Source organism: Acinonyx jubatus, chromosome D1 (genome assembly GCF_027475565.1).
Source record: "Acinonyx jubatus isolate Ajub_Pintada_27869175 chromosome D1, VMU_Ajub_asm_v1.0, whole genome shotgun sequence".
NCBI classification, from domain to species: Eukaryota; Metazoa; Chordata; class Mammalia; order Carnivora; family Felidae; genus Acinonyx; species Acinonyx jubatus.
Window position 1 is genome coordinate 101,024,043 of NC_069390.1, and position 15,946 is coordinate 101,039,988.

Consider the following 15,946-nt stretch of genomic DNA (forward strand, 5'->3'; position numbering starts at 1 on the left):
AGTTTGATTCAAGAACCCTGTCTTCAACTATCATACAATCCTGTCGTCCAAACCACTGAAGTCGGCACATAGGCTGAAACCCATGCTACTCCAGACCGCAGAAAGAACACTGGTCAGAAAAGTCAGCAGACTTGTTTTCATCAGCTTACACTTAACTGCACTTATGAATTTGAGAATTAACTTATTCATTTGGAAAAAGTTACACTAAAGGCTTTCGCCACTCATAAGGTTGTTGCAAAGCTCAAACAACTTGGTAAATAAAGTTATGATAATTCTGTTCTACATTCTAGTGATTTCTTTATCTGCAACTTTCACACATTAGGATCACGCTGCTACCTATGTTCACATAATGACCATAATGGACTTAGAAATGCAATTTGAGTCTGCCATGGAAAGTCGTTCAAGTACAGTGGTTCTCTAGGTCAGGCAGAAATCATCTGTAGGCCTTTCCCAATTCTGATTTCTTGCCTTAAGAGGAGTTTGTCAGAATGAGTTGTGTTCTACAGACAGATGATTCTGATATAGCCTCTGGCTAAGGATTCACCTTAGCATTGTGCTGTAAAATAGGCAAATCCAGAGTTAACATATTCAGACTGAAATCCTTTCTCAAATACTTACTGACCATGAAACCTAGGGGACCCGACGTTCCACAAAACTAGCAGTGATTGCCTTACACACAGTATCTGTTCAATAAACCTTAGTTATTACTTACAGAATCCCTGTGGGACGACTGACTTGAATTTCTCGGACGCCATTACAAGTAGCTATTGCAGAGCTCTGTTAGTTTGGTAACTGTAACAATGAAAGTTGCTTCTCTGGATCTATCTCCAGTTATTCTAGTCTTGATGTATGAAGCAAGACAGAACAAGTTCACTTCCTGTTTAACATAAGAGAGTTAATCTATCCCTAATGTCATTACGAGAATTGAAACATTAGCCATACCACTTAGAAAACGCCACCATTTTCCAGTAATCAAACTATGAAAGAATAGATGGTACAAAAAGGTTTGCATTTCAATAGAACTAGCTTTATTCTTCTTCTTATTATTATTATTATTTTAAACAAAAGAAATGGTCTAAAAGCAAATGCAGATATGTACCAAGGGATGGACATGACCCGGTACTTACAAAGGAGCTGCTGTGTCATAAATGAAAACAGAGTGTTAGGGGAAAAGTAAGATTTCAGGTGCTGTCTGTTTGGACAATCTGGAGACGCAAGGTAACTGAAAGAAGGCGCTGTACCAAGCAATCAGCAGGAACAGAAAACAAAATGAAACAAAACCGCCAGCAGCTGCTTTTCCAGAGAACTACGTGCTGGCAGTGTGAGAACTGGCATCAACTCACGGTCTTCTCATTTTCCCCATTTTCTATAATTTTCCTCTTCTTCTCATCTGTTTTCTTCTTGAAGATGTTATTGCGGTAAAACTGAAGCTCTTTGATGCTTTCGCTAATGTCATCCAGTGCCCTACAAGCAAACACATCACGCTGAACTGAAATGTCCACGGAGGTTATGAGCAATGGACTAAAGAACTTAAGAACAGGTATTACTGTAAATGCCACTATCTGATATCATTAAGAAGAGGAACATTTCAATAAAGCAAATTTAAGGGCTTCATCTAACAAAAAATAAGTTTGCTTAAAAACATTTTTCTCAAATATATCCGATGATAAAGTCTCCCTAACTGTCCTAGAAAATGGTGGGGGGTTCCATGGGGAAAAAAGAACTCTGGGGTCAAGTAAGTTTAGTTGAAAATCTAGGTCAAGTATTCCTTGTCTGAACTTCTTTGCAAAGCATTTCATGTACCCATGTGTGCCACGAATTTCCAAAGGGAGGCTGTACTACATACACAGTGTTTCTAAAACTGAATCGGCCACATTTGTGGAACACTCATTAACAGCTCATGGAACAAAGTCTGGGAAACACTGTGCAATACTTAATGACATCCCTACACCAAATATATACTGGCATGCTCAAACATAACTCGTGACTCAGTCATAATGCACATCGATCACCAGACAGCACCTAACCATAAAAGATCTACTTCTCTCTCTGGTGGAGATTTGTGCTATAACCAGTGGCAGCCTGAATCCATCTAACAGCCTCTCTTCTCCTCCAACATGCTGTTTCTCGTCTGTCGTAGCCTGAGAAATCGGGTAACCGAGATTATTAGAACAGTGTGCAGGTCAATCAGTAAGCCCTGAATGATAAGCCAAGGGCCTCTTCTAGAGAATAAACTGCACAAACGTTAGAGCAGGAGTTTCACGGCGGTTATTGTGGCTAACCTAACAGTTCTGCTTTCTTCCCAGGTCTTGGATATCCAGTGGACAGCTGAAACCATCAAAAATAAAGCCTCTGACTAAATCAAGGTATACAACATCTTATCCACAACACTTAAGTCCATAAAAGATCTTAAAACCCCAAGTACTTTTATGACTCACTATGTGGCAAAACCTGATTAATCTTGATACAAGGCTATTCATACTCAGTAGTTAGGCTATTTGGTGTGAATATCCCTATGTTTCACTGAAGAAACATCAATGTGTTTGATCAGGGGATGCTTCCTCTGACCTTGTTAGGCATGTTATATAATAGTAACCACTACAGATACACTATTACCTTTGTAAAGCTTGAAAAATCTGAAATCTGAAAGACATCAAACCCTGTTTCAGATAAGGTATTCTAAACCTGTATTATTGTGCTGTAGCCCATTTAATCCCTACCCCCCAAAAAACACTAGAACGCCACACTCTCTAGAGCAGGGATTTGGTCTGTTTGCCTAAAACTGGGCGTGGCACATGGTGGGGACTCCATAAAGGAATGAACCAAGTGCTGCCCTTAGAAGCTGCCTGCTACACCCCCGTCAAAATTTTATGTTCCTCCTGAATGATGACAAAATTAAAAAAAACAAACAACAACAACAAAAAAAAACTTTTTTAAAGAGCCAGTAAGTACAGGACACTAGACAAACAAGATCTTCAAATTTCTTTGGTTCCAGGGCCTAAGTCTATAGACATAAAAAAAAGGATCTGAAAAACTAAAAAGTATCAAAGTTAGGCTATGTTAATACAACTGTCCACAAAGTGTTGTAATTAATTTCAAATGGCTACAAGTTCATGCTCTTGCTGGGAGGAATATTAATATTGCTCATTACTAGAAAGATTATAGACTGTTTCATCATACCTACACACTAAGCTATCTGAAAGTTTTAAAACTGCAATAAAGACATACGATGCTACATATCTCAGAATGGAATAACAGAATCCTGAACAGAGCTCCAGATCATCTTAGCGAAAGAAAGTTGTCTTTATGCTGGTGGACCTTTATTTTTCCCCCAAGAAAACAAGAGCAGAGAACAGACATTATTGTAGGCAGTCAGGAGTTCGAGACTTATGTGCTTGTCAGACAGCCAAGCTCTTGGAAGGACCCAAACTTACCTGTGAGAAGCAGCCTTCTTTGGTGCAAATTCATATTCTTCTGGATACCAGCGTCTATACACAGCAAAAACGGAACTCTCAAAGGAAACTGTCTCAAATATACTGGATAATTACCTCCTTCAAGCAATTTATCAACATGGAAAAAGGCATTTGGGTCAACTATCAAGTTGCCTCCTTGCCCGGGACGCTCTCTTCCACCCACACTTCACCCTAGATATTCTCTTTAGGCAAGCTCGTCAATGTGTAAGATTCCTAGATTCACGCCATCTCAGCCCTCCCCCAGTTGGTCATAGATAGCCAACCACCTGCTGGACATCACACTTCTAATCGACATATATAAAACCACGCTTATCCTCAAGGCCTCCCTTCTCCCATCCACCAAATCGGCTTTTCCTATCTTCCCCTTTATCTTTGAACAGTTCCATCAACTGCCTAATTGCCCAAACCAGAAATACTAGAATTGCTTTACCGCTCTTCCTTCCCCCACTCCTTCGTTCATTCGATACCGTGCCAAGGGATGTTCTCAGGTATGTTATCTCCGTACCCTTCTCTGCCACCCAAATGCCATTTCCCTTGCTCATTCTCCTCTCTCCAAGATGAGGGAAAAGCCTCCTTTCTGATCGCCCTCTTTTCTTGCCACCTTCTAGTCAGAATGATCTAATTGTTATCACTCATTTCTCTACTTGAACTTTTTTAAAGGAACCCATCCCTTACAATGTTAACCATCTCAGCAAGGCATACAAGCCCTTTGCAAATGGCCTCACCTCCCACCTTTGCCAAACATCATGCTTTGCCCTCCAGCATCAGTGAACTGTTTGTAAGGCCTCAACTATATTTTGCCCGTATCTTCCTGTGCCTCTATTTCTTCATACTTGTGCCCATTCTAAAGAATCTTCCCACCTCACCTAGATGCCTAGAAAACGTCCACTCTTCTTTAAATATCAACTTAAAACTTATTTCCTATGCAAAGCTTTCCCCGACTTCCCATTCCTCAATCCGGTACATTTCAGGGCTCCTTCCCCCTTGTGCCCTCGATATTCTCTATGCACATGTCCACGACAGGAGTCATCATAGAGTATATTTGGAGGGTGTGTGCTTTACACATCTGTCACCCCACTAGATTCTAAGCTATTTAAAGGCTTTTTTTCATCTGTATGTTCCCAGCACACAGGCCAACACGTGGCACAGGATGGGTGCTCAACACGTTTTCTCAACTAACGAAATTTATACAGAACATTTCTGGCATCATTCCTCGCAATTCTTACCAGTCCAGAATCAATTAAGGAACTGTCCCAGCGAGCGAGGGAAAATGTTGCACACCCACCTGGCACCCTCAAGTTCTAGAGTTCTCTTCAATTACTTTCCACAAATTCTCAATTAAAACATGCTAAATGGGGCAATTCAATGGATCCTAAATATAGCCCTTACCTGCACAGTTCTTTAACAGTGCTCACATCAATTATTCTATAATGAAGATGTTTCATGAACTGGGGCATGTATTTGTCAAGAAACTTCTTATCTGCATGAACTGAATTTCCTAGAAAGACACCAAGCATACCGCATCTGTGTATTTCTAGCAATATACAACAGGATATAAAAACTCATTAACTATTTTTGAAATGGAAAGGATTTTTTTTTTTTTAATTTAAACAATTCCTAAAAGCATCTCAAAATCTCTAAATCAGGTTTGAGGGCATGTGATTAGGTTACAAGTGCAGATTTCTGAGTACTTAGTCAGGCTCAAGGTAAATTTATTAATGGCCTCTCTCCGGAAAAAAAGGATAAATCTACCACTCCACATACTTAACACACACATCTATTCGTTACTTTTTCGGATCATACCAGATGTGCAAATTTTCTCCCGTGTCATGAAACCCACACTACTAACACTAAAAACTTAACTGAATCACATTAAGTAAATAAACCTTTATTCACATTCCAATTTTAACAAATCATATCCATATTCATGTTTCCATACAGTAATTTATATTAAAAACACTAAATTTTAAATACGTACTTTAAAATAGACACCAACGACACTAGCTAGAGGGAGATTACATATACAACATATGCTCTAGTACTTAATGTCAGAACTTTTTAATGAAATTCAAGGAAAGCATAAGCTATCACATCAATTTACATATACAAATACAAACGCATCTCCACAGACCATTAACTGTCCTCTGACAATGGCAGTGCTTTCAAAACCTAGAACTGGCCTGGTCTCTTTAAAAAGTCAATGTCACACGGGTTGGGGGATGAGGGGGGAAGGGTGGGCGGGGAGAAACAGGTAAACTTGTGCATGAGTCTTGATTGAGTCCTGGTTCAAAAACAATTAGACATTTCCACGTGGACTAGATATCAAATGATGTTACTGAATTATTTTTAATTACCTTAAATGTGATAATGACATTGTGGCTACTGAAGAAAACATCCTTATTCTTAGGAAATACTTAACTGAGAATAAACTGACAGTTGATGGGGGATGGGAGGGAGGGGAAAGTGGGTGATGGGCATTGAGGAGGGCACCTGTTGGGATGAGCACTGGGTGTTGTATGGAAACCAATGTGACCATCAATTTCATGTTAAAAAAAAAAAAAAAGGAAATGCTTAATGAAGTATTGAGAAATGAGGTTTCAGAATGCCTGCAATTTACTTTCAAATGTCCAAAACATACATGGCACAAGGTTAACCATTATAAATCCCACTTTTCTGCACATATGAAATTTCCCATAGTAAAAATAGGAGGGAAAATTTTATTAAGTCCGTGTACCCTCGATCTCACACTGGGTTTCAGGGTATTTTTCCAATACTCGTGTTATAACGTACACAAGGAAAACAGAACACAAAATTAAGATGTATACTCTAAATCAGGGTAAGTAGAAGGCATGATGGTCTTAGTGGATCTTTCTGGAACTGCGGTCTCTTGAACTACCACAATGGAAGACTATCTATGAGATATACATAGGATCGGATTTTACCTGCAAGCGGACAGAGCCCCGGAGGAGTCTGCTGTCGTACAAAGGACAGAAATTCATACTCTGCCTGTTGCAATGTCATTGTACTCTCCTTCACTGCCTTGGTTAGACCAGACTGCAAGAGAGAATCCCCAGCCCCCACCAGAAACACATCAAGTCAGTTTTCAAAGGCATCCAGAAATGAAACTTCACTTCTAAAATGGGCAAATATAACCACAGATGGACTATTCGTAAAGCTCAAGTTCAAAGTGAAACTGCCATCCTTGCACTGATTTTTTTTTTTTTTTTCTTAAAGAATCCAGGCCCAAAAGGCTATGTTCCTGATTGTTAATAGCATTTCCACACAGTCAGAAAAGACGGTGCTCAGAGTCCGAGGATATAAGCTCTGGGAAGAAACAACTATGAACAGGAGAGCAGCATTCCCCCTTTTCTGAGAGTTGACGTCTAACCTTATCCAAAAGACTGACTTGAGCAATACTTGACAATCCGCAATGCGTTCGCGACAGACTGAATGCAGGAGAGGAAAAGAGAGAACATTCAGGAGATGATGATCTCGACAGGTCCCAAAGGTGACAGGTAAACAAGCAAGTGGTCTCCCAGGCTTGCCAAGCAATCTTCCTCTAACCCTTTTTAAAATCCCATCCAACAATGGTATAGGATTCAGATGTGGGAGCAACACGCTCGTTACTGATCCCCAAAGCAGCACTCCTGTTATTTGGTAATGTTACCTTCCCATGATGCTCCTTACACCAATCTGACATGCTGTCCAGTAACTCATCTGGCTGTTTTATAATCAGGTTAGGACCCTGTGGATGGGAAAAGCCATTAGTCATCCAGAATCAACAGGGACAACCTTGGTGTCTGAGGTAAAGTCTAACCTCACTTTGTGAGGATTAAACACACAGCTAGCAGAGAAAGAGATGAGGGCCCTTTGTTATCTCTGTTAAGTGGTCCTCATTCATGCCAGTACTGTGTATGATGGCGAAAAGGAATGCACACACGCGTGCGCACGCACACACAAACGCACGTACACACACACGCACGCCTCAGATGAGTGAAATGCCTAATAAGAAGACAGTAGTTGCCTATCAAAGGTCAGCAAACCCAGCCCTGATCTTTGGCTTTTTTCTTTTCTTTCCTTTTTTTTTTTTTTTTTTTTAACCAGTGAGCTAAGAATGATTTTTACATCACGAAGAGTTGTACAACAAACATGTGACAGGTATGTGGCACTCTGAGCCTAAAATATTTACTATTCAGTCTTTTTTGGCAAAGCTTGCCAACCTTTAATTAGGAGTTCAATTTGGAAAGTGTCTATACTGCCAAGTGAAAGAAGCAAATTGCGCAACAGCAAGCATGTGCATGTGATTTCATTTACGCTGGATAAAAACAAATAAATAAAAATACACACATTTGTATATGCATACAAACTATCAAGAAAGTACACAGAGTTTGGGAAGTAGGAGGCAGCAGCAGAACGGGGCAAAAAACTAACAGCTGACTAGACATACACTTTAGATAAAGTTACACTGTTGAATTTTAATGGTATTTTTAAATCAAAAAGTTAAAAGGGTAACTGGTAACATCTGGGGGAAAAAAAAAACACGTGGCCCTCTAATTCTCCTCTCCATTTAACAGAACATTCAACTTCTGAGTGTCTCAGACACAGTCCCAGCAGAAACAGAAGCCTCACTTGTGGCATTAAAACAGGTCATTTTGGGCGTCGTTTCTCTGTACAATGGAGATAACAAACCGCCCCCCTTCCCTCAAAGGGCTGCTTAACAGGATAAAAGAAATTATAGTTATCAAAGTTTCTGAAGCTTTTTGGAAGAAAAGTACTCTATGAATCCAAGGTATTATTACAATTAAAGTGGTAAAAATAGTTTGTAATCTCTGAGAGAAAAGGCTAGAATTTGACTATTAGACATCTTACAACTAACAAGGACTTTCAGCCAAACAAGAAAACTGGTAAAGGCAATCTCCAAGAAGCAAAAAATTCACTGATTACATATATTAAAACACATACACACAACACACACACACACACACACAAAACCCTCCTATTGTTTAAAAAAAAAAAACAAGCATTAAACAAACAAAAAAGCAATTCTAACAAACTCTGATGGGAAAAGCAAACTATTAATCTAAGGCTCTATAACTTATTCTAGGTCCCGGCTCAGAACCCTGCACTACCTACAGAAAAATTTTCAGGATAGGATGTTTTTTCCTCTACCAGCATAAAACTTCTTCCTCAGACTCATATACAAAAATAAAACGTATTTTCCACAGAAATGACACTTAAGTGCCAATAGTCCATAAGCATTTTTTTTTTTTTTAACATTCTTATCCTCATCTGACTGAGTCTATTTACAAATGCCACGGTCATCTGCAGCTGTGTGAATACAGACCCAAATTTCCTCCAGGGTACATATTAACTAACTGGTCCATTAAACTGTCAGTATTTCACATTATATCAACAGACTAAGGGAAAAACTCTTCTTCAGCCAAGAGTAAGGAGGGCTGACAAAATAAAGACACTTCGCTTCACTATTCATTTGCAGTAAATTCCAAGTGACAAAAAAAAAAAAAAAAAAAAACAACCAAACCCAAAACACAGAACTGTATTTATATAAAGTTTAAAAAAAAAAAAAAAAAAGAGCTAGTTGTTATGATGAGAAACACAAAGTCTCATGATTCTCCTCCAGCTGATGTATCAAGAGGTACTCCAGGATGTGTGCCGGGTACTCCACTCAAGTAGTAATTCATCTATAAATGCCTTCTCCCGTCTCTTACCTACCAAGATAAGTAGAGGTCTTACTGGAGATTTATGAAATGTATCCAATGTCAGTAGCACATCACTACCACCCTCCGGGAACTGACTTTAACAGAACCGCCTTTTCCACAAGCATCCCTACTGTGTTCCTGGAGTTTCTTACTACCTCTGAAACTGCTGACGGTATGAGACCAAGGACCAATTCAAGAGCAGGATTTCACCGTCTACCAATCAGAAGCTCTCTCCCACACTTCTCAAATGCTTCACAAGGGGCCAAAGGGCAACAGGTGTGTTGTTTTGCTTAATGTTTCGGTTAAAAGCAGCATGTGAATCATGCCCAATATATCAATAGGAGAATATGCCGATTCTGCATCACCAAATTCTAAAATCTGAATATAGATCTAGGTAACCACACATCCCAGTGGAGAAGGCCGAGAGTGGACATACAGACTCAAGTTAAAATTAAGGTGATGATACAAAGATGACAGTTTGGCATGAGGCACTAATCCTGATGAGACAACAGCTGGTTGTCTGGTTGGTTACAAGTTCTTTACTTCAAATGCCTGGGTGAAACTCCTGGCTCCCCCAATAACAAGCCAGGTGGCCTTGGGCAAATTACCCAAGATCCCTGCCAAAACGTCCTCCTCTAGAAAATGAGGGTAATCTCCTACCTCGCAGTTGCTGTGAGGACTGAGAGTACGTACACGTAAAGCAGTTAGAAATGTGCGTGGTGCACAGTAGGGTCTCAGTAAACAAGAGCAATTCCCTTTGCCATTTGGTGCATGGAATATTGAAAACTAAATAGGTTGTGAGAGGCTACTTTGGTTCTACAACCAACCCTACCATGACCTAGCATATTACTTTGGAACTTAACCTATATATGGGCCTCAGGTTTCCTATTTTTCACATAAAGAGATGGGGAAACAACGATTTAGATTTCCAATACACTCCAAATAGTATGACTGTATTACACAGCATCACCTACTTCAGCCAAAATGTTGAGATCAGAGTCAGTTATCAGACACGCCATCTCAATAATCTGGTCCTTCTCAATGTCCAATCCTGTCATCTGCAATCAAAAGTAAATATGTAACACACACAGAACCAACTCTCTATTTCACCCAATTTTATTTAACCGGAATCCCCCCAAACATAGTCCATTCATCTCCCATAGCCAGGATAAAAGAGACAATGATGCTTCCCGGGCCAAGCCCTCCAGGCCCTAAACATGAGTCATTTATTCAATAAATATTTACCAAGGGCCTACTTTATGTGAGGCACCCCAGTTCTACTGTAGGACAGATGCAAAGTCAGCAAAATTGAGGGCTGACACCATTCAATTTGGTCAAGAGTTAGGCAACTCACATCGCTACATCTCTGCAGCTTACAAAGTTTTCACATTAATTACACCACTTGATCTTGACCACAATCTAATGGAGAAAGCACGGTTATTAACCACCACTCCCCCACCCCCCATTTCATATATAAGAAAACTCAGATTCAGCGGAGGGGGGAGTCCTCGGCATGGGTTTGGAAAACCTAAAGGGATCAAAAGTAGGTTCTAGTCCCAAGTGAGACCCTAACAGCATGACCTTGAATGGGACGAACTCTCTCTCTCGGCCTCAGTTTTCTCCTTTATGGAATGAGAGGTAAGGCTGAGTCATCTCCGGAGTCCCGTCCAGCTCGAACAACCCAGGGTCCCATAAGGCTGCGGAAGGGGAGTGTGGAGGCTGGCACAGCCGCTGCCCCAACCCCCCACCCCGGTGACCCTAAGCACAGAAGGACCAAAGCGTTAGGGAGGTCACACCCGAGCGGAGTTCGGGGGTTGGGGCGGGGGGAGGGAGCGGGATGCAGCCATATGGATGACTCTTCCCTTTTGAAAAGACACCCCACAAGTCCACCACGGTCCCCAACACCCGCAGGAGTCCAGCCTGCCGACCTGCCCCGCGCAGCCCGCAGCCCGGCGGCGCTCACCTGCCACACCTGAGACCCAGAGACCCTCCGCCGTCCGCGGACAGGCTCAGCTACTCGGTCTCCGCGCCGAACCCCACTCGCCTCCCCTCACCCCCTCCCCCGCCCCGCCGACCGCACTCACCTCCAGGTCCACCCAAACCATCCGCTGAGCCATGCTCTCCCCTGCCGCCATGGCTGCGCCACCTTCGCGGACACCCCGCGCCCCGAACTGCCCGCGACTCCCACCCACACCTCGCAACAGCCTGGAGCCCAGGGAGCCGCCTAGCATCACCCGGCACGAGCCGCCACGGCCCCAACCTCTCAGCCGGCGCTGGCGCAGGCGCGATGGTCGCTAAACGTCGCAAACCCGCGGGGAGGCGCAGGAGCGAAAACCACAAGTCCCAGCATCCAGTGCGCCGGCTCGCCGTGAGCAGCCCGGCTTAGCTGCCGAATGGGATGATGGTATTTGGAGTCTCGCCTGGTGTTCCGACCGCTCTCCCCACCCCCGCCACGTGTTTTCGGATGTTACTGGACGCGCATGTTTTTCAGAACTAAGTTTATTCGTTTCAGAGAGTTATTTCCTGAGTTTGGATTAGTTGCGAACCGCCTGGTTGAGAAAGAAGTCTCTTACTTTGTTTGGTCAAGGGAGATAAGGTTATCTATTTATACATATACTTTGTCAAATAGATCTTTCCTCTTTTTGCCTCTCCCCCTCCCACCCCCAACCTTGTTACCTACCTGCCCCTCCACGCAGGGTATTTTTCTCGTTGACGTAATGCAGCAGGGCGGTGTGCTATTTTTAGGCCAGAAGGCCAATTCCACTGTCAAATCCTTTAGAAATCCTTGAGATCTTGTATCAGTGATCACTTAGCATGTATTAGGTGTTCAATAAGACTTCCTTGGCAAAGGGTCGCTCCTTATTCCTTGTGAAGGGAGGTGGTCCGTGTTTCAGTTCAGCTGTGGTGTATCAGTGCTAATGAAGACGTCCTGCTCCACTCTTACAAGTCCCTCCAAGTTTAAATCTTGTCCTTTTATAAAGAATCTGCAGCAAATTAAAATGAACTAAAAACGTCTCTGCCTGGTCTGAAATCTGCTTTGGTTTTTATCAAAGTATCTGTTATCTCCTCTGGGCATAGCTACAGTTTCCATCATTTCCAGGAGCAAAGATGGTCACCAACAGGACCTTTCCACCTTGTAGTGTCAAATTGCAGGAATCCCTTAAAGCTTTGCTATACAGTAGCAAATTCGTTGTGCAGAGTGCAATGTTGTCGCAAACATCGATCTCAGCCTGGAATTATACCCTCTCCTTTTTTTTTTTTTTTTCTGAAAGCCATATTGACACTAATTACGGAGTTTGTGGTCCATCGCATAGTAATTCGTACCCGGTGAGCTGGTTTTGTGAGAGAGAAACTTTGTTGCCTCATCAGAGCTGTAAGGATACTGTAGCGTGCTGGATGCCACGTTCAGCCAACCCCCCACCTGCTCGGGCATATGGAAACAAAATTGTGTGCACAGATTGTATACTTATAAAGATTTTTGTTGTGCACAATGTGTATATATTATAAATGCATTGCCTGATGAGTCACATTGTTTCGCTGTAGCTTTTTATTCATTTGTAGCCTACCTTATAAGAGATAGGCTACATTTCTTCCTTCCCCACCCCCCCCCCTCAGTTTTTACCTTGATTCATAGAAAGTAGAATCAGTTGAAGTACAGAAACTTTTACCAATTGGGCTTTTTATCATCATTCTAAAGTATTATTATTTCTTTAAACTTTCACAGAACACTTGTGTTTTCAAAGTTCCCCGGAACACTGTTCAGTTTTCTTAGAAATTCCAAATTAGAAAATGCTATTTAGATTTAAGAACTTATATTCTGAAAATTTATGACCTTAATTTTAAAACGATGTGTAGTTAAAATTATGTGTGGACACTTTTGAAACTTAAGTTTTCGTAGCAATTTACTTTATAACAAGAAAGACCCATTTTAGGTGATTGGCACTATAATGTAAGGAGACTTAATAGCTTATTGGGTTTTGTGTACAATATCATTACATTGGTGATCTTAAAGATTAGCATCCCAAAAGCAAACGCTCCAAAATCACAAATCCACACCATGTAAATAAGGAGGACAGACATAAGAACATGGGACCCTAATATTTGAAGGCAGCCTCATCCCATAGTGGACTCAATAATTTATTTCTCTTTTCCACACCATTTTGCTCAGAGACTTTGCTTTCTCAGTTCTATTTGGATCCTATAAAAACTGCTTTTGTTAACTAACAACAAGGTTATAGAGCTAAGAAATCTTGTTCTCTGATATCATAGACTATGATAAGCTTTGCTGCGTGAAATCATTTTAGTGACAATAGACCATGTCTTCTCACTTTAAAGAATCTGAGCCATGTGAGTCCGTGACACAGAAAAGCTGCCTCAATTTCCAACCCAGGGGCAGAGATTCAGATAAAAGGTTGTCAGACACAGCATTCCACATTCATCTTGACTTTTTAGTTTCTAAATGAATAGGGCTCTGAGTCAGCTTCTCAACACTGCTGGTAGTCAGACTATGAGGTTTCTAACAGAATCAATGACAATGTTTCTAACAGAACACGGCCAAGGCCACACAAACACTCTCCTCACTGAGAGATCACTGCTTCTTTTTTACATGTTTTTTTTACTTTTATTTTCTTCTTGGGATAAAATATGCCAAACATAAAATTTCCCATTTTAACCATTTTTAAGTATGCAGTTCAGTGCATTAGATACAACCACATCATTATGCAGCCATTACTGCCATCCATCTCCAAAACTTACTCATCTTCCCAAACTGAAACTACATATCCCTTAAACACTAACTCCCCATTCCCAACCTCCCCAGCCCCCTCCCCCAGCCCTCAGCAGCCACCATTCTACTTTCTGCCTCTCTGAATCTGACTACACTAAGTACCTCATATAAGTAGAATCCTACAGTATGTGTCCTTTTGTGTTTGGCTTATTTCACTTAGCATAATGTCCTCAAATTTCATCCATGTTATATAGCATGCATCAGAATTTTCTTCCTTTCTAAGGCTGAATAATATTGCATTACACACACACACACACACACACACACACACACACACACACCATCTTGTTTATCCTTGATGGACCCTTAGGTTGTTTCCATCCATTGGTTACCGTAAACACTGACATTATTGTTAATATTATTTTTTAAGTTGAGCTTTCTTACCAGGACTTCCCCAGGCCTGCTTTGGTCTCTCACTTTATAAGGAAAGATTACTATGATAATCAATCCAGAGGTGATCCCCACTTCCCCTGGTTCCTCTTTAGAATCATCCCAAATCCTGTCTTTTAAAATGTCCTTTCCTATTAGTCCCTCTTAGGAGAGACCCCTGGTTCCTCCTGTTAACTGTAGCAGCGGGTTCATAAAAGTAACATTGTTAAAATTGTGTTCTAGTAAACTTTATCTGCTATGCTCTATCACCATCCTGTTAAAGTAGACTTTCATTTCCAAAATCCATTTATTTTTGTACTTTCATAGGACTAGCATGGAGCCACAGAGTAATGGTGGCCATACCAATCAGTGGTCCCCAAAGTAATGAAACTAGTTCACACCTGTAAACTGTCCAACAGCTTATAAAATATTTTTAAACAGGCAGAAGGTCCCTCATGAATACTTAACCGTCGATGATAATATCTCTTCCTTTCCACTGCCTTATGCAACCTTGTCTTGAGAAGTATTGACATCAGGTTCACTGCTGATAACTGCAGATAAGTGCTGTTTACTTCCTGCCAGTGGTCTGGGGAGAACGAAAGGATGATAAATCTTTTGTCTTTACCCTTTATCACTGCAGAATAAAGGGGGAAAAAGGTAAAAACAAGGTAAAAATAAAAGCCAAACATAATCTTCAAAATGCACCTTGCACAAAATGGACACTTTATAAAGGCTTTCATGAAATTTGAATCGCACTTTATCTCAATTCAGCTCAAAAAACACAAATACTTGGTGTGTATCAGATACTGTGCCAGAATACCAAAGTAAAAACACGCTTATTAAGATAATATTTACTATACCAGAAACTGTAAGTATGTAAGATATTAAGATAGTCTTAGCTCCAAGAATAAGATGATTCATTTTGAGTTTAGAGTTCTTTATTTTGCAGATAAGGAAACAGCTTTAATTTTTCCATCTGTAAACTGGGTTGTATGATGATTAAACCAAAGCATATACAATATCTAATATATAATAAGTACTCATTGATTTCTGTAAGCAAATCAGAGAATGCAAAACTTAATACAAGAGAGTTGTGCCAATGCCTTAAAGAATTATAAAGTACTATGGGAATATAAGGGAAAGGGATTCATCTTTTCTGAAGAGATACAGGAGGATGGAAACTGAATTAGATCTTTAAAGAAGGTAACTTTGACAACAAATATTATGGGTAAGCCTATTCCAGATAGAGTATCTTGGACCTAAGCAACTAGAGTCATGGGTCTCTAAGAGAGAAACCCAAAGGAGCGTCCAAGTGCAAGAAGAACAGGTAAGAGTTCTGTTTTAGAAAGGCTGAAATCTCACTTTGAGAGGGACAATACATGGAGGGACCCAGCAGGCAGATAGGAAGAGTGCAGGGATGGAGACATGAACTTGGAAGTCATCCACACAGAGAGGGTAGATGAAGCAACGGGAGGGAAGAAGGTGGCAGGTTGTCCAAACACTGCACCTATAGGCTCAGGCCAGCCCTAAGGTCTTCGGTTTATGCAAACCTAATCTGTAAACCCGGTTAGCATATAAAGAAGATTCTCAGGGCACCT

The 15,946-nt window shown here is 41.0% G+C and overlaps 1 protein-coding gene across 1 annotated transcript; it reads right to left on the minus strand.

Moving 5' to 3' along the window:
- Nucleotides 1–1,005: 1,005 nt before the first annotated feature.
- Nucleotides 1,006–11,485, minus strand: REXO2 (RNA exonuclease 2). Its single transcript, XM_027036564.2, has 7 exons — nt 11,278–11,485; nt 10,168–10,251; nt 7,141–7,218; nt 6,416–6,527; nt 4,863–4,971; nt 3,435–3,488; nt 1,006–1,464 (listed from the first exon to the last, which is right to left on the minus strand). The coding sequence occupies exons 1-7, from the start codon at nt 11,422–11,424 to the stop codon at nt 1,335–1,337; spliced, it is 714 nt and encodes a 237-aa protein (XP_026892365.1). The 5' UTR covers nt 11,425–11,485; the 3' UTR covers nt 1,006–1,334.
- Between the last annotated feature and the right edge of the window lie 4,461 nt (nt 11,486–15,946).

Bases quoted from the DNA above. Each gene is read 5' to 3' on its own strand.
- REXO2 (XM_027036564.2), bottom strand. From the start codon at position 11,424: ATGCTAGGCGGCTCCCTGGGCTCCAGGCTGTTGCGAGGTGTGGGTGGG. The intron at 3,489-4,862 runs GTAAGGGCTATA...TGCTGTGTATAG, and splicing joins ACTGTTAAAGAACTGTGCAG to ACGCTGGTATCCAGAAGAAT. The intron at 1,465-3,434 runs GTAAGTTTGGGT...GTTTGCTTGTAG, and splicing joins AAGAAGGCTGCTTCTCACAG to GGCACTGGATGACATTAGCG.